This window comes from Barbatula barbatula (genome assembly GCF_947034865.1).
Source record: "Barbatula barbatula genome assembly, chromosome: 10".
NCBI classification, from domain to species: domain Eukaryota; kingdom Metazoa; phylum Chordata; class Actinopteri; order Cypriniformes; family Nemacheilidae; genus Barbatula; species Barbatula barbatula.
In genome coordinates, this window is record NC_136773.1 from 10,433,376 (window position 1) to 10,452,589 (window position 19,214).

At 39.5% G+C, this 19,214-nt stretch overlaps 1 protein-coding gene across 4 annotated transcripts in view; it reads left to right on the forward strand.

The window, feature by feature from the left end:
- ets1 (v-ets avian erythroblastosis virus E26 oncogene homolog 1) overlaps positions 1-14,946 on the forward strand; it is a 38,779-nt gene extending 23,833 nt beyond the window's left edge. Inside the window, exons 4-10 of one of the 4 annotated variants that reach the window (XM_079465756.1) lie at positions 3,271-3,390; positions 4,442-4,642; positions 4,773-4,850; positions 5,053-5,298; positions 7,090-7,350; positions 10,999-11,117; positions 11,701-14,560. In XM_079465756.1, the coding sequence (XP_079321882.1) occupies positions 3,271-3,390; positions 4,442-4,642; positions 4,773-4,850; positions 5,053-5,298; positions 7,090-7,350; positions 10,999-11,117; positions 11,701-11,916 (1,241 nt within the window). In that variant the 3' untranslated portion in view covers positions 11,917-14,560. Of the gene's footprint in view, positions 1-3,270; positions 3,391-4,441; positions 4,643-4,772; positions 4,851-5,052; positions 5,299-7,089; positions 7,351-10,998; positions 11,118-11,700 lie in introns of all 4 variants that reach the window. The other 3 variants (XM_079465757.1, XM_079465759.1, XM_079465758.1) reach the window with 3 other exon arrangements.
- The last annotated feature ends 4,268 nt before the right edge of the window (positions 14,947-19,214 follow it).

Below are 19,214 nucleotides of genomic sequence, written 5' to 3' on the forward strand. Positions count from 1 at the left end.
GTTCCAGGGCGGGAGACCCCCGGCGCGTGACCCCGGCGGGTCGGACAGGCTCGACATCGCCTTTGGGAGCCCTGTCGTGGGCCGCTGCTATTTCTGTCTCGACCCGGCCCGGTCTGCATGCTTTCAGATGGAAATCTAAACAGTGGGCAGAACAAGCCCTTCTCTTACTGAATCCCCCACCCTTGTCCATGCCGTGTTCAGATTGGACCTGAGTGAATGGCTTTCCTTCATGCAGGCCAGGTTTAGTAGCAGTCTCACTGTCACACACTTTGAGAAAGATCGAGCGAGAGATAAAGAACTGAACCTGTTTATGGGCCACCCTGACACCCTTTTGAGACGGTCAGTCGTCAAAGTGTTAAACCGGTTCCCATTTGCACTCCATAAAGACTTTCATCTGTTCGCAATATTGCTTTCTTTATATTCTTTATGTGCTCTACATCCACAAACAACACATCCCTAGTGTTGCAACTATGCAGTTGAAAGCAAAAAAGCTTGTGTGGCACGATATGCTAATTTGACAAAGACACAAATACAGCCAACACAAAAAAAGCTTTCAGAAGCTTAAATACCGTCCAGACTATTGAAGGGCTCCAATGAGCTATTTGGCTTTTATTACACACCCACCCGCTGTCTCTCACGCACACTTAGACACAAAAAAATAAAACGCACACCCCTCGCACACAGACACGCATTCTTTGAAATGCATCTAATTTTAGATCTATCCATGAACACCTTATCTTCAATGTTTTGTAAGTCCATAGATCAGCCCTGGCTAGATTTGTATGTGATATTAAATTACCGAATACACTGCAAAGAAAAAAACACTTTAAGAATGAATTAACTGCATGGGCCGGGTGCTGTGGTCATGCCAGCGATGATGTCATCCCTTCAGGGACTCCATTCATGTTGTCTCGGATGCTCTCACATTACAGATAAGTGAATCATCCAACCCCTCCCCACCACGCCCGGCTCCTTGAGACCACCGAGGCCCCATGACCATAATCGCAATTTCACAGCCCCCCTGACCAAAGCACAGAGCTGAGAAAGCTGGACAAACCACACGCAATGGCCAAATGCACACCTGCGCTGTATTGCATGACATGAAGATTTCTAATGCGAGACTGGATCAGGATGCTGAAAGATCTTGAAAATAAATAAATTAAGCCTTGGTTTATTCATTTGACTTCACCTACTTAAGTAATAAGTTGCTTGCTTTGGCTGATGAAGTGTCATAGGATGGGTTTGTCCTGCTGTTTGTGATAAGATGAACTTTGCAGCGCTCTGATTGGCCTGTGTTGATGTCAATTTCTGCTCGTAGTTCACTGACTTGAGATCTGTGATGTAAAGCTTCATGGAGATTAAAGCTTTGCTGTGAAAAAGCTCCAGTTATGCCAGCTGTGTTAGCAGCATGAGTAATGTAGTTTTGGCCAAGTGAACACATATTTTTATGGAAGCATATTTTAGATGACATTCTGATTTACAAAAGCAAATACTTTGTAAGATTGGATTCAGAAAAGTAAATGGAAGATAAATTGGGTTCTGTTCTGGCTTCACTCATGACTTTTGGACATACAATTCTCCATGATCCCATGTGACAGCTTTTAAGATGAAAACCGTGATCTTTTATATTTGTTTTTTGGGGGTTTAAAAATAGTGTGTTGGGAACTCTTGTAAGTAAAGCTTTTTACTATGTTATCTGAAGAAACAAATCACCGCTCAGTTGTGGGGGTTTTTCAGAAGACACTTTGTATTAGTTATTAATGATAAATCCTCACTCTGACTTGTTAAGCCGACATCTATTATTTTGTCCAAGTAAAACCAGCTTTCTTTATAAAGAAAGAAGTCACTTTGGGCTCTTTTTTGTCAGTTTAGCTGGATACAGTCATATCACCTGATGTGAAAATGGGTCTCTCTTTCAGTGAATGAAGCCTCTGACGTCCAGCTGGTAGGATGGCCCCTCTAATGCGCAATTAAACACTGTAAATGGAGAACGCAGCATCTCGCTCTAATCGAATCACACATGAGAGCCGCATTGTTCTTCTCCATTTAGACACTCTGCATAATGTATCACCGCAAAACCATTTCTGTCATTCTTTTCCAGGGAAGTAGCTTGAGAACGGGAGGTAAAGAGATGGAGGCTTGAAGGGACAGCTGTTGTACATTCCTGGCTTAGTTATGTTTTGTTGTGGATCGAAGAAGTAAACGCAAACCCATACGGCGCCCAGGGCTGACTGTTAAAAACCACGCAGAGATACTAGAACATCTGGGTTTCGTAGTAAGCATTCGCAGACGGCAAATATAAAAATGACGCAGTGTATGCTTTCCACAGTGTTTGCAATCCTAGACTCTGAGTCACAAAGGTAAATTTAATCTCAGATGTTGTCTGTCAGGTGACGTTATTGAGATCTCGGTTATGTATCTTTCATTGCTTTTGCATTTCTGAATGTCAGATGTTTCTTGTTAAGTTTACTTAAGAGGAACACAAATAGACAGATGTTGACAGTTGTTGACTAGAGAGATTATTTAGTCTTGGAAGAATTGAATGCCAAAATGTTGCAGGAGACGCAAGGGCAACGTCACAGTCAAGAGACCATGATCACCATCACCTTTCCACATTCAACATGACAAAAATTGGGTCACGTCATGTTTGTAAACTCTATGATCTCATTACTACCGATTTGAGTTTTGTCCTCTGGTGCATTCTTGGCTGAAGATTTGGCCCTCTTCAGACCCTTAGGGGGTTTCCCCAAATCCTCTTTTTCTGTCTCTCTCTCCCACTCACAGCCACCCCAATAGTCCTAATTGGATCAGTGGAAGTCATCGGGCACTGTTTAACTCATCAAAGGCCTCTCTGTGTCCTGCTGGGTGCCCATGGGCAGAGAGGGCGAGTTTTCCAACACTGTGTTGTCTGTTCGGCACCCTGCAGCCTGCTGTGACATCATCACCCCTCAACCACGACCTCTCACCCTTAACTATTGACCTCTGGCAACAGAGACCCTTCTGTCTCTTGCCGGAGACAGAGATGAAGCAGCTTGCTGGGTAGAAAGCATTGAGGGGACATTACGAGGTGGTTATGGATAGGTGTAGGCTGTGACCTGTGATACTCTCAGTGTGTTTTTTAACTGTCCTTAGCAGGGTGAAACGAAGTCTATGAGGTCAGCGTAAAGGTGGACAGCGTGGTGTTAGATTGTCCCTTTTTTTATTTTGTTTAAAAAATTTGTTCCAAGATTGTGTGTGTTTGACATTTTTCTTCTTGTGTTTGGTTAACAGATCTGGAATGTGCGGATGTTCCTTTACTCACTCCAGGAAGTAAAGAGATGATGTCACAGGCTCTGTTGGCCACATTCAGCGGCTTCACCAGGGAGCAACAGCGACTCTCAATCCCAAAAGGTTCAACACTACAGCATCTTTACTATAATCTTTACTTTTTTTATAATAGATCATTCAGTTTTCACTCTATTTTCTTTTTAAATTTGTTGCTGATTTCAAATCTGCAATCTTAAGCCGAATTTGTTTAAAATAAACGTAAATCAGTTACCGAGCAAGTACATTAAATTCAATGTTCAAAAGTGTCTCCTTAACCTTTTACAACTGTACGCTTTAAACAATGTTTTAAAACCTGAGCTGTCAGAAACAATGTCATTCATATTATTATCTATATTGTCATTATTGTTCACCTTTTTATCCCTGTGAAGTACAAAAGAAGACATTTTGAGAAATGGGGGCCAGTATTATTTGGTTACCAACATTCTTCAAAATTAACTCCTATAAAACCCTCATACTATTTGCTGACCGTGTTAAATACACGGTTTTTCCTTTATTTGCAAAAGATGGAGAATAATAGAATAAAAACGAGGGAATATGGAACACGAGTGCAGTTTATTTGTTACTGGCAATGGTATTCCGGAATGCTAAAGTGAGATCGCCTAAAAAGAGATCTTGCTAGATAGGCACACAGCAATGTTTAGCTGAGGTTATGAATTACGCTTCCCATCCATGGCAGACCGCAGGATAGCTTTGCTTGCTGTGTCTGGGGAAGCTGTAGTCTGTGTTGGGTCTGCGTCTGCCTTAAAATAGCCGTATGCAGTAAACTCGTGGGGTGGGTATGTGTCTACGGTAGAAAGAGAGTAGATCTACAAGCTAAAATTACAACTGTTTCAGTTCATTCCACCCCGAGATCAGATTTATAGAAAATCACCTGATAATTTCCCATGAGCCACCAGGACTGTGATCAAAATACTCTGCATTTTAAACATGTATTATAAAGTATTAAATACTACCTATAGTTCAATGGCGACTTTAAAAGCAAACAAAACGTTTCTATGGTTAAGAAGTATTGAAATCACTCATTTTAAAATATTATTCTTGCAAACAGTTTGGACAATATACATCGACATTCGACATAGGTTCATATATTGACCTTGTCATTTCTCGTCTGCAGACCCACGGGAGTGGACAGGTGCTCACGTGAGAGAATGGTTAACCTGGACGGTTAATGAGTTCAGTCTGAAGAACGTCGACTTCCATAAGTTCAGCATGGACGGGGCCACTCTCTGCGCGCTGGGTAAAGAACGCTTCCTGGACCTCGCACCAGACTTCGTGGGTGACATCCTGTGGGAGCATTTAGAGATGCTGCAGAAAGGTGAAAGTCAGTCTGTCTTCCTATCTGCCTGTCCGTTCATCCATACATTCATACATGCCTACACGATTGCAAGACATTTAGCTCGAGAATGTGTGTAGTTTCAGTAACACATGTTGTGCGTTTCACACAGAAGACCAGAAGCATTTCCCCATCAATGGTCTGACCTCCAGTTTCCAAGAATCCCGTTACTCCTCAGACTACTTCTTCAGTGAGTATCTCTTTCACTTAGCATCATTACAGTACCTGAGCACACTTTCATATCTTCTGCCAGATCTATAACAAGTAATGTTAAGTTATCCGTCTGCAGAAGCTGTTAACATAATCTCAAGGGAGTCCAGACTGTCTGTGGACGTTTGAAAGCCTATCGCTTAATATCCTAATGTGCATTTATCTCTGTTATCTTTCGTCAGATTACGGCATAGAGCATCCACAATGCGTCCCTCCTTCAGAATACACAGAGCCGAGCTTCATCACGGAGTCGTACCAGACCCTTCACCCCATTAGCTCGGAAGACCTGCTGTCGCTCAAATATGAGAGCGACTATCCGAACGTCATCCTGCGCGACGCGCCTCTCAATCCGCTGCAGGGAGATTACTTCACGGTCAAACAGGAAGTTGTGTCACCTGACAATATGTGCGTGGGCAGAATTAGCAGAGGTGAGTATGTCATGTATAGGACGGCGAAATAAATCAAAAATGCATATCACAATTGTTTGTTTCAATGCATTATAACAGTAAAACATGGCTGCTGATGTTTAGAAGTTGTATTTGCAACACTTTGATGGTTATGCAGTTTTTTTATGAATGAATGTCCTTTAAATTGATTTCACGATTGCAGCTATTTTGCATTTCTTTTCATTATTTTGCAAATGATCGCAATATTTTTCAATGTCGTACATGTAACCTTGCATATACTGTATGCACGTGACACAAGGTATGTGCATGCTGTTATATTTTAGGCCTCAATTGATAAAGCAAAGCGAATGTTAACTCGCGGGATACAAAAGTAATTTTCTCTCGTCTTAGATGTATATTTACAATCCTCCATCTGCGATTTAATTGATCCCAACACCCACGCAGCTATCAGCAGCGTGTTCCTCAAAGCGAAGTTTGTCACGACCGTTCTCATCTCGCATTACCGCAGCCGCTTACGCACTGCCAGGGAGTGAAGTAGACCGTTGGCTTAGTTTGCGGTTTTTCTCGTACACCGTCTCTCTGCATGCTCAACTGCGGTGGGGAAAACAGGAGCAAAAACAAAAGATGTTTGCATCAAAGACGAGGTGTTTGAAGCCACAGAGCGCCGGTGTCAGAAGCTCTACATGAGGCAACGTAACTGTGTTTTTGTGAACCTACAAGTTCTCGTAAGGAGCGAAGGACGTGTGAAGAAAGTGTTCCGGTTTCTCATGAATTGTTGTGTTAGCTTTACCTCACGTACGCCTGGTGCTTCTCTCCCACTTGGCTCTTAAGAGATGAATAAACAGCACGCATTACTCTGACAGTGATAGTTCACCCAAAAATTTTTATTATGTCATCAATTGCTCATCCTCTTGTCATTTCAAACCTATTTGACTTTCTGCTGCAGAACACAAAAGAAGATATTTTGAAAAAAACATTGACTTGCATTGGGTTTGTGTCTATACAATAAACAATGAATGGGTGCCGGGGCTGTTCGGTTACCTTCAAAATGTATTTTGTGTTCTGCTGAAGAAAGAAAGCCATACAGGTTTATAATGACAAGAGGGTGAATAAATTATGAAAGACTTTTCATTTTTGGGTGAACTATCATTGTGTCCAACTGTCTGGCAGCTGAGCAAATGATTATGGATGAAGAGATTTGTTTGAATTACTTGTGTGTTGTTGAACATCACAGAGATGTTGGCATTACGTACACGAAAACTTTATACTAAATGCCGTAAATCCAAGCTTTGGAAAGAGCGCTTGGTGTTTTTTCTGTGTGGGAAAGTATTTGCAGTGCCACCAAACTCACATGTGGCTTCAATTTTTCAATTGAAGATTTTCGAATTCGACCCAGCTCTGTATTATCTTTCATTCTGTAATTGGCATTCAATCGAGACGGGCCTTTTATCTCCAGTTTAGCCAAAAATAGAGGAACAATTTGTTTTGATTTTCTTCCAATTAGACAAACCCAAATATTTCCACATGGAGATTGTGTTAGAGAAACAAAGTGCGCCGTGGACCAGTTCTAGATTTTTCCGCATGACTGGGACCAGACTGCTTGTGAACTTTATTGCCTCATCGCTACCCCACATCAGTTATTTCTGGCCAAACATCACACCCTCTACACCCTGTTATGTAAATCTTGTCACGTCATTTCTATCCACTGTACACAATCGTCTTTTCCATTCAATGACACTTTATAATTCAGTATAATTGACAAAAAACGAAGTGAGTTAAATGTGAGCTTCCCTCTCTTCGTCTCTATTTCAGGCAAACTCGGAGGCCAAGATTCATTCGAGAGCATCGACAGTTTCGAGAGCTGCGACAGGCTGACGCAGTCCTGGAGCAGTCAGTCGTCATTCAACAGCCTACAGAGAGTTCCCTCCTATGACAGCTTTGACTCAGAGGACTACCCCACCGCACTGCACGGACACAAACCAAAGGGTACCTTCAAAGACTACGTACGGGAGCGATCGGACCTCAGCAAAGACAAACCAGTCATCCCGGCAGCTGCGCTCGCTGGGTACACAGGTCAGTATTAACCCAAGGTCAATCATTCACCGGTTATGAACACAATGTGCTGATGCCAGTTATGACTCATAAAAGCCTGACTGCTTGTGAGCAGAAAGACGATACCGTGAAACATAATCCAGTTTCATATCAATGAGGGATGTGGTACTTAAAGCGATAGTTCAGCCTTAAATTGAAGTTTTGTCATAAATTCACCATCATTACTTCCTTCTGTGGAACACAAAAGAAGATATTTTGAGAAATGATTCAATGGTTTTGTGTTCATACAGTTGAAGTCAAGTGTTGTTTGGTTTCCACCGTTTCTCAAAATATCTTCTTTTGTGTTCTGAAGAAGAATTTAATGAGTTTAATGAGAGTGAGTAAATGATGAAAGTAGATTGTTAAAGCTGGTTTGTAAACTCTGCATCTTTGGTTATTTTCCGTAATGGCTTTGTCTGTTTAAGTGTTCTTATGGCAACATTGAACCAACCAATGGAACAGGACTATCTGTTACCTATATAAATACTTGAAAACAATTCTGGTTCTGGAACAGAATTGATACTTGTGCAGTTACATAAAGGTAATACCTGTATTACCTTTATGTAATAAAGGTAAAACGTTTTTTGGACGTTACAATTATGTTTTTTTGTACTATGTACCACGGTGATGCAATTTTTTGTAGATATGTACCTTGGAGTGCCATGTAGATATGCTGCCATCACTTTGTTGTCCTTAATGTCCATTAAATGTAATTGACTAAAAAATATTTTTATCATCGCTGTCCTTCTGAAACCTTGTATGTCCAAATTCACTGTTTTCAGGAAATGTTCTTTGCGAGAAAATACTTTTTAAAATGTCAAAGGTGAAAAGCACTTTTTAATGCTTTTTATCGGTTAGATATTTGCAAAACCCCGTGACAAACACAAAGGTTGACTAATTATAATGATTTATGGCAAAATAAAAATGGAGATACAAGGTTTCGGAAAGACTGCAGCATTATAACCAGGAAGCGTTTGGAATCACAAGTATGTTCATGTTTTCATCTAAGTGAGACACCTCGCCTCTGACTGGGACACGGTTGCCTCTGGATCGCTGAAGACGCATTTTGCACCAGTTTTGAATGCGTTTGTGCACTGAAAAACCGCAGAGCCGCGTTTGTTACATGACTGTTAGGATGTCTTCTCAATCTTTTTCTCAGCATGAGTGCTTCTGCGGGCAGCCCGTGTACCCGGTAAAGGTGCCACGCCCTGGCTTTCTTCAAATGTAAATAGAGGCAGACTGACTCTTTCGTGCTCTTTTTACTGCCACCAGCTCTCCGTTTCTTTCTCCGCTGTGTTCTTTATCTGCAGCCCACATCTCAACCATTTCCCAGGTCGTCTTGGCAACAGAGGGTGCAGCACAAAGTGATAGCAGCCCTGTGCACTTAAGATGAGAGCTGCTTTATCGGCCCATCTTTGGAGAGCTTTTTAACCTGTGCTGTATTTCTCAAACCTGCACATGACTTAAAACTCTGTCAGGAGAACAGAAAAAGAAAATAGACCCCACTATGTGTTTCTAATTTCTATTTTTGGCGACTTTCAGGTTTTCGTTGATCGTTTAAAGGAACTTTGCCAGACTATTGGTATAATAAAAAAGGGCATTTTGTTCTTGTTTAGTAGTGCTTGTGCAAGTGTTCTTCTGGATGCACACGAATAACAGAGCGATATTGAAATATTTTTATAGCAGGTTGCAACAGTTGTTTATATGGCGTGTTAGCCACAGTGTCAAAACACTGAGTTGAAGATAGAGATGAGGTAGATAAATATAGCTTGCTATGTTTTTCAAAATTAATCATGTATGCAAGTACAAATCCATCAGATTGTAAGGAGAACCACAGAACCACAATGTACATTTTTCAGCGAAGACTGAAGTTGTTCCAACGGTGTTAAATGGTAGTCAGTTGTGCCCCAGGAGTCTCATTTGCTAACATTCTTCAAAATATCTTTGTGTTTAACTGAACAATGTCACTTATGCAGATTTGGAACAACTTGAGGTTGAGAGGTTTTGAGTGAACTATCCCTTTAATATGTTTATGTGCTCGCTCTGTCTGCATTGTTTAAGTGCATGATTCACTAAAGTTCACCCTAGTAGTGGAGACTATCTGCTTCGATCTGACATGCTTTGCAGGGAATGTAAAGCATTGCACGAACAATCCAGACACCTGAATAGTGTCTTTAAAATGCCAAAACATGTGCTTCTTTACACCACATTTCAGAGATATGGTTATATTGAAATGCCATGCACAGTTAACGTTTCGTTCAAGAAATGTGTACGCAAACTTTCCTGTGTTTCGTTTTTTTCCTTCTTCGTCTTTACGTAGCCATGCATTGAATGAATGAAATGTGGTCTTGGTGAACTTCAAGAGCTTTTCTGTAAGTCATGCAGGTTAAGCATGCGCATCATTTTCCATTCCCAGCCCCTTTGGGTCTAATGAGGGTGTGTTATAGTTTATGGAATGTTTTAATGCTGTTACCTGCAAAAACAGATGACTCAAGCGTTACTGATCCAGGCGAGCGATTCAGGTGTTTCAAAGATTTATATGAAGAAAAAGAGAGCCTGAAAAAGATGGAGCGTCAGTATGAAGACGTTATAATCGCTTTCACAATTACATTAGCTGTTTATTAATGGTTTTCTTAACAAACTCTTATCCAGAAGAGTTTCTTTCACTGCTTTTGTGCCTTTGAAGCTGATGATGCCATTCTAAAGCGCACAAACCACAAGACGAAAACGGCGAGTGCTCAACTGCTGCTGCCCACACACTGTGTAGCTCTTGCTGGAGAGAATGTCTCGCTCGATAGGTCAACACGACCGCATAAACCCTTCCCTCAAAGAGCTGCACTTGTTGTTAAATCGCCTATTGTATTAAAGTGCAATATGAATGCACGATCGCGATATTTCACATCTCTTATTTAACGTTGCGTAGAAAGGGTAAAGTCTTTAAAGTTGACCCGATCACAGTAAGGCGAACACAGTGTTTTTTGCAGATGGCCGTCGAGGGCTTCTCTCTCTCACACCCACACACGCCGTTTGCACATGCAGATATCACACACATGCATTCTTTCAAACCCGACACTCAGACCTACACATCATGGCTCGTGTGATCAAACGCATTTATTCAACAGATATTTAGCCTCGGGGCAAAATTCTAAATGATGTCAGCCGTCTGGAATTCACATAAAAAGTCCAAAGCTCAACTTGGACATGCAGTATGAGCAGTGCATGGTCAATACACCATTGTGTCGCTCAGGTCTGCGCTCTCATAGAGTGTGACATACAGCTAATGGCATGTGAGATTCGCTTTGGATCACATTAGAAATTCTGATACTTCTTTGTTGCTGTAACACTGTAATCACTTGAAAAGTATTTAACTTTTGTTGTTCGTACGTATATGGTACTGGCTCGGTACTCCAAGGTACTTCATTGAAACACAATGGAATTATCACAATTCATGTCTAAAACCCACAATAATTGTTTAACAAGTGAGATAAAAAGCATTAAGAGTCCGGATTGTTGTCCCAGACACTTATTAAAGGGGCCCGATACGTTTCTCTATACTATATTTTTTCATTGAGTATCTTATTGGAAAATCCAGAAAAGATTTGATTAAAGATGTGTTATTTCTTTATTCAGGCAGTGGACCCATCCAGCTCTGGCAGTTTCTGTTGGAGCTCTTGACAGACAAATCCTGCCAGTCTTTCATCAGTTGGACCGGAGACGGCTGGGAGTTCAAACTTTCTGACCCTGATGAGGTGAGCGGTCACAAATGTTTTTTTTTTCTTTTTTTACATTTTAACAGGTTAATACCAGATTTGAAGACATGCACCATTAAAATCGCATGTTTTTTTAAGTACGTTAAATCCCTTACAAAAAATAAGTTTGTTCAAGTGGGGGAAATTTATAGTTCTTTGGATCTAAAAATAATATAGTATACTTTCATTATACTTCTCAGAAATATACTTAAAATGACACTTAGCATACCTGACTTGAAAGTCAAAACATAGTTGAGCTATACTTGTGTTTAGGCTATTAAACTAGTAGTTTACTGAGAGTATAGCCTACTTTAAAGTACTTTTATAATCTAAAGAGTTATAGTACAATTATAGTACTAGACCATTGACCTTTGTGTACACAGACGTACAGTATACTGCTATATAACATGAACTTTACTACATAAAGTATACTTATTTTGCATGGTATATGAATATGGTAATAATTCAGTGTGGTATACTACCAAAGTGAGAGAAGTGTATATATGCATGACCACCAAGAATCTAGAAGTCAATTGCGTTTCTTGAGTTTGCTGGTTCTAAACTGATTCTCGCTGACCTCCAGGTTGCACGTAGATGGGGCAAGAGGAAAAACAAGCCCAAGATGAACTACGAGAAGTTGAGTCGCGGTCTACGCTACTACTATGACAAAAACATCATCCACAAGACGTCCGGCAAGCGTTACGTCTACCGCTTTGTGTGTGACTTGAAAAGCCTGCTGGGATACACTCCCGAAGAGCTCCACGCCATGTTAGATGTGAAGCCTGACACGGATGAGTAAACTCCAAACTGGAGAAAAGGAGATTGAGGCTGAAAATGTCCCTCAGACATCCTGGAGTCAATTTTGTCTCGAGTCACATTCCATCTGAACACCTAGTTGTGGTCAAGTCTTGTTTTGAGCTCATTGAAGAGACAAAAGAAAGCATCAAAACATTTACCAAAGTTTATGACATGTGGACTTTGTGCGTCTGTATTGTTTATAGCTCTGCGGGGGAAGAGAAAACTGTAAGTTCAGGTAAAAATGCCATTTTGACTCAGTAGCACAAAAAGCAGACTGCAAAAGCAGAGAAAAACAAGGACTTCTCGGACTGGTCATTAAACACGTTGCCAAAATTAGAGACAAGAGGAATATCGCAGAAATATTTACTACAATGTTTTGTTTTCTGTTTCTCTCTCCTTGCAAACACAACACGAGGGAAGAGTTCTCAGCCGGACCAAAATAACGAAAAGTGTTTGTTTATTTTTTTATTGTTTCGTAAAGATATATATATATTTACTGTATGTGCCAGTATTCATTTGTGGAGATCACTTGCTGTTTTATTGTTGTCTGGACAGAGATTGTGCCGTTTGTACATTTTCATACGCAGAAGATGAAGGATTATTAAAGTCGTGCTTAGACATTCCCCCTCTTTTAAGGTCATAGTTGGTCGTGTTCTGCTCTCACCACAATGTCTGTGCTTGAAAAGGCTGTTTTTGATCAACCAATCATAACAGATACCAAAGTCTCGCCTCATTTCTGTTGAAGGAGACGCGTCTCAGTCAAACTGAGAGTTGGCGAGAGGCACGTTTGAAAACGGCCGTTGACTGCTCAGTGGTGACACACAAGAGCACGCCAATGCGTCTGTGGTATAAAAAGATGCCTGTGCGTTCAATACTCGCGGTTATATTAAGACAAAAACATCAATCTCCTTTTTTGTACACTTCATTTTTCTCTGTAAAGCGTTGCCTTAATGGGATGTATATGAACTTGATGTGTTATCGTGAGGTTGATTGAAAAGTGTTGGGTAGGTTACGACCAAAGCTTCTTTTCAACCATTTTCAAAGTAATCCGTTCGTGTTAACTGATCCAAAAGCCATAAACTCAAGATGTTTGAGAAGTGCAGTGTAAGCATTCTTACCTTGATGAAGACATTATTAAGCCATGTTTTAAAGTAAAGCTTGCGTAAAGTATTGTATGTGGTTTGGAAAGTGGTGAAAGATCTACTGGGTAGTGTTCCTTTTGTTTTTAAGATGGATTTAGAAAGTGGCTGTTGGCTGTTTATTGGGTGATACGCGTAAGACCGTTTGCACGCTTTACCAATGCCGTTGACGTTCTGTTGGCATGGTTAGCCGTGGCAAATGACGCTATCTCAAACAAGATAGCAATGCACAATGGAAAATGGAAGATTGTGGTTTTTCGATGCAGTATTATGGACATTTCATTGTTTTTGTCATCACTGGCTGTGCTTTTTCGGTTACAATACAGCTTCCATGTTACCGTTTAGTCACATAATACTGAATCATAGTAATGAATAACATGCTTTAAATGCAGTCGTGAAATTGTGCATTTGGCGTAGTTGTCATTGCGGTTGATTATAATAATGTGCACAATGTGCAAGATGGAAACTGTAGTGTAAGCGTTACACATGATGTTTATTTTGCGCTGGCTTTTATTGTGCCGAACATCATTTGGACTGTGTTTCTGTGTGGGAAGAGTCTCACACACAAGACCTTGTGAGAAAAAGCCAAAGTAGAGAACGTTCAAAGGAAACAAATATTATTGTTTACATGGGTATTATGCCTCCTATTCTGGGTGATGTAGCTTTGGCTACTTTATGAAATGTTATCTGTTCCCTGACCGAGCTGTTGTCATGTCCATATTCATGAGGTATTTTTTGCAGGAGAGCAGAACATAAATATCTAGTTAATTCAGTGATGAATGGTGTGTTTTACTAGCATCTTAACAAGTCTATTGTTTTCTAGTAGTTGAAGGGCTTGATAGATTTGTGCACCCCCACGGTGATGTTACTTGTTCTTAAACCACACATGACAATGTCAGGGATATGTTACGTTGAAACTTTTTTGTTTTAAAGAGATCATAATGCAGTCCCAGATATGATTGTAATAATTGCGAATTTGATGCATTTGTGTGAGACTGAACACTTTTGACAGATGCATACATGCATACACATACTGATCAGTGTTTTTCTCTTTTATTTCCCCACAGTTTTGCCTTATTTTGTATATTTTATATTTCTGTATTTTTTGTTACATGGAAATTTTAATGTATTTAGTTCACAAACATTTGATATTTTTCAATAATTTATATTTTATAAACTTTGAAATATAAGATGCAGACAGCTGGTGCTTCCATGGGAAAATTAAGGTAGCGCAGGACAAAATGTAGCGAATCTTCTTTTTATACGAAAAAGAGAAAACATGAAAAATGTTGAATATAAGGAATTTAAAGACCTGTCTGCAGTTAAACGGTTGTGTATAGATATGGCTGATGCTGGCCCATCAATATGTTCCGCTGGAGAGTTTTATAAACAGTAGCGTCTATTTCTTATTGTACTTTAAATTGTTATGGTATAAAATATATGTGGAGAAAACCACCTGTGTGCTTTATTCTTATAATGCAATAATGTGGAATAAAATGTTGCATGAAAGAAACACACCCATACTGTAGCAACATTGTCCCACAAACACACACTTGCACAAACTCAGGTTCAAAGATGCTAAACATGCACTTCTCACCTTGCTCGCTCCGTGCAGGGTTTGTGGCAGATTTGTGGTTGCATGTATTATGATTCTTGGTTAAATGAGCAGCTTCTTTCTTTCATTGCTAATCATCACACATACCACATCTGCAGGTTTTCATATAGCACGGCTACTCGTGGACGGTCTTATCACGGAAACTCAAAGGCTGTTACCTTTAAGCATCTTGCGTATTGGTCTATGCATCACATTTGGGCTGTTTGATGGGCGCAATGGGGAATCCGTTCGTATGAATACTACATCAGAGTAAAATAAATCAACTTTACAATAAATTAAAATAAATAAACGAATAAAAACTGAAGGTCCTTCTCTTTCTTGTTCTTTCTGGTGATCGGAGATGGACACAAATACATCAAAAAGTATTTAGTTACCACAAATACTTACTAATAAAATGTATTTAAATAAAATACAAAATACTCCTGTGAAAGAATGTATTTCATGAAAATACAAGTAACTTGCAATTTGAAAATACAATAATTTTTACAAGGCAATAAAGTTTATTTTGCGCTGGCTTTTATTGTGCCGAACATCATTTGGACTGTGTTTCTGTGTGGGAAGAGTCTCACACACAAGACCTTGTGAGAAAAGCCAAAGTAGAGAACGTTCAAAGAAAACTAAATATTATTGTTTACACGGGTATTATTCCTTCTCTGGGTGATGTAGCTTTGGAATTTTTACAGATAACATTTCATAAATTCGCCAGAGACAGAGCTGTTGTCATGTCCATATTCATGAAGTATTTTTTGGAGTTAGATACACAATAGAAAGAGAGAAAGGTTTTCTAAACAGCAGTCCATCAAACACTCAGATTTTAGCAACACATTTACACACACATGTAGGCCTCCACATCATTTTAATATTATCATCATTATTGATTTATCTCATTCTTGGGCTCATCTCTGCTGGCGATCCTGTTGTGAATCAAGACTTTAAAAGAAGTTTTATTGACAGAATATATTTGTTTACTTTATGTACAGGAAAAAGGTAAAGAATTTATACAGTCCGGCCCGGTACTAAAATGGCTTGACTGAGGGGAATTGCATAGTCTGGTTGGCCAGAAACTGTATATAGTCCAAGTTCACTGCATGCATAATTCAAAAAAAATCTGTAATTAAATAGAAAAATCTTGTTTAATAAATAAATCAATGCTGGATATTTTTAGAGGGGCCCGGGGAAATCTGAGGGGGGGGGGGGTGGTTCCCCCTAGAACCCGCCTCTGCCTACAGTCCCTTAAAATAAGGCTAGTACAATACAATACAGTATGTAATAAAAACAACAATCAAACACCTGCTTTACATTGTTCTAAATATTTAGATATTATTTGTCATAAATAATATATCTACAGTATAGTTATGTACTTTGTGGTTTGCACTATTACATCACATCTAACTCCCTCCAATTTCCTTGAGCTAAATATTACTTTTCAAACAGCCGAGCTTTAACACATCTCTCCCACTTTTCAAACCGATCTTACGCCCCTGCACCTTTAAACTTGCTGGGGTTTCACCTCCCAGGTATTAGGAGATAGACTTCAGAATTTAGTCGAAAAGCTTTAAAGTGGTTTCCAGAACGTGGGAAGTCATTTGTGCATAAGTAGTCCATAGGTCAAGAAGAGATTTTCCACTTCATTTAGTTGGCAGACAGAATGAGTCTGTTTGTCAGGTCTATGTCTATATTCGCTGAGTCTGTATGTCTGGATTTGCAGTTTAGTGTTGGTCACGGTGGTCAGGTGTTCCGTCAGATTTGCAGTTTCTATTTAGAGGCATACAGTACTTTGTTAGTTTCATTCAAGGTTCTGACTTACACAAGGCTTCGAGGAACGTTTTAGCATATTTTAGGTACGTATCTGAATGTCAGACAAATTTGTCTCAGAAATGTTTTCACACCCAAGTATGTTGGAGGGTTTGCAGGTGGTTCTTCTCTTGCCTTTACCTTGTCAACTTCAGATCCACAGCTGATCATACACTAGCACGCACTACTAACATTTTCAGCCTCACCATTTGACAGGTTTTGCTAAAAACGTCTATAATATATATGCAAACGCGTGTAACTGCGAAATGAAGTTCATTAGTGGAGCGAGAGGAATCTTTTTTTTCACTTTGCAGTTAAATTTTTTAGAAATGGTTGTCAGGTTAAACAGACACTGTGTTTTTGTGGGTTTGAAGGCACCTACGTTTGGGGATTTCAAAGGGTAATTTTCATATCTGACTGAGGTAACTTTCCATTACGGTTGAGTGAAAAACTGAAAAAAGGCATAAAAGACGAAAAATGTGTGAGGCAAAGTCAGGTGATGTGTGTCTGCATGCTGTTGAAGAACTCCGTTTACTTTTCTCAAGTACACTTTACAGACGCACGTACACATTTTTTACTCAGGTGCTCTTATAGACACAATGACTTTTATATTAAGCTATAATTATGCGATTTACTTTTTCAATCAAAATCTAACTTCCATAGAAACATGTTCACATTATTATTCATGACAAAGCTAACATGATTCATGAGCATTTCATTGATATGGTGAAGACCACTTCAAATGTCAAGTTGTTTTTACTTGTTTAACTATATTTATAGAGACATTTTCATGAATTTGGCCCTCATAAATCTAGCCAAACACACACACACACACGCATACACACATACACAGTTTAAAACATTCTGTGCAAGAGATGGACCAGTGTGTGCAGTTTTAGCACAAATATTTATGCTAAAGTCTATGGCCGGGCCCAGCTGTCTCCTGTACCTTCAATCTGAAGAGATACAGAGAAACAAATGTGACAAGTCCACCCTAAATTCCATTAAATGCAAGAGAAGAAAAAACGTATTGATTCTATTTGTACATAATTAATACAGTAGTGCAGAGATTATGCCTTTTTGGAGGCCAACCTGGAAGTTAGCTCTGCATCGGCTCTCTCAACTGAAAACATGCAATTTCCCCATAGACATTCGAAAGGTTGCAAAAAAATAAGCTCAGTGATTAACAAAGGTATTTTTTATTTATTTTTATTATTTATGATGTTTACACGTTTTCCCTCAAGATCATCTTCGGAAAATGACACAATATTTGCAATTTTTGAAGCCTAAATACCATCAGAACAAGGCTAACACGATGCTATAAACAGACTACACCACGCTCGCTTGATATCCACGTCACCACCACCAAGCCTCCATAAATTAATCTCCATCCACATTTGAGATTTGTGTCCATATTGCATTATTTGTGAGATGCTTATGCTTGTAACGTCCCCACCAAAGGATGAGTCGCTTTTAGCAACTTGTTAGAAACCGCCGTTTTTAAAACACAATAAAGCTTTAAAAATCAAGAGCGTGTTTTTACTGGCCTGTTTTATATAGTCAGAATAAAATGTGAAAATATTTTGTGTTTGATAGCTACAGACATTATTCTAGACATTTACCCAAAAGCCTATACAAAAAACCCATTGACTTTGGGGCGATGGAACCGTTTGTGCTAAAATGCTAACTAGCTCCCAGGTTTTGCATACAAAAAAATGAAATCTCTGCGGTACTCTACAGCACTACTACTATTGGTACAAAACACCCCCACCACTGCTTCCATCTACCACGTTCATTGCACAAACAGGATCTTTCCCCAAGCTTTCATAAGTTGAGAAAATCACTAATAATGTAGTGAAGAAATGATGTAAAACTGGAAAAAAACACCCTAAAGCATCATTTGTTCACATAGATGTATTATTGACATTGGACTGAACTTTCCTGTTCAACCATTACAGGCTTTTATTTAATGCAACCCTTATTACATGATCAAACATTCTCAGAGTCCCACAATTTGTGTCACTTTATGTCATAACCTCCCGGTCAAGGCAGCGGTGAAGTGATACTATCTGTGCTTCTCAAGATGATGTGAGTGTGATAAATTATCTCACAGAACTGGCCATCTATCCCTGTGAAGAGATGGTGAGAGAGATTGCCCTCATGACGCATGTTAAGCTCCTCTCACTGGTTCCATTACGCCAGAGATCGTGAAATACGAGCCCATTCCCGGTTCCCCAATGTCCTCTTCATAACAGCGGATTCTATTCTGGTCTCATTGTCCTGAACGGTCGAATCTGGTTTGGGTCAATAACACCAAGGATCAGTAACAGTCTTGGGACTTCATTACGTCCCCATAACTGATACTATTGGACTATCAATGTCGGATCTGTCTCCATATTCTCATGGTTTCATCTATGACTCATGATGTTTTAAAAATATTATCTTTGTTGGAATCTATTCAAGCATTTAGGCAGGACTGAGGACTCAAACCAACACTGGCCCACATTGACTTCCATTGCATGAACACAAAACCTCTGAGACATTTCTCAAAATATCTTCATTTGCGCTCCACAGTAGAAAGAGTCATGTACAGGTTTAGAGGGTGAATTCATGATGACTGCATTTCAATTTTTACTTAAACTATACCTTTAATGTATCTCATTTTTTGTATAGTATTTTAATATTAGTTACATGTGTTGCCATACACCGTCTTTACATGTTAAATGCACATTCAAATTAAAACAAAAAAGC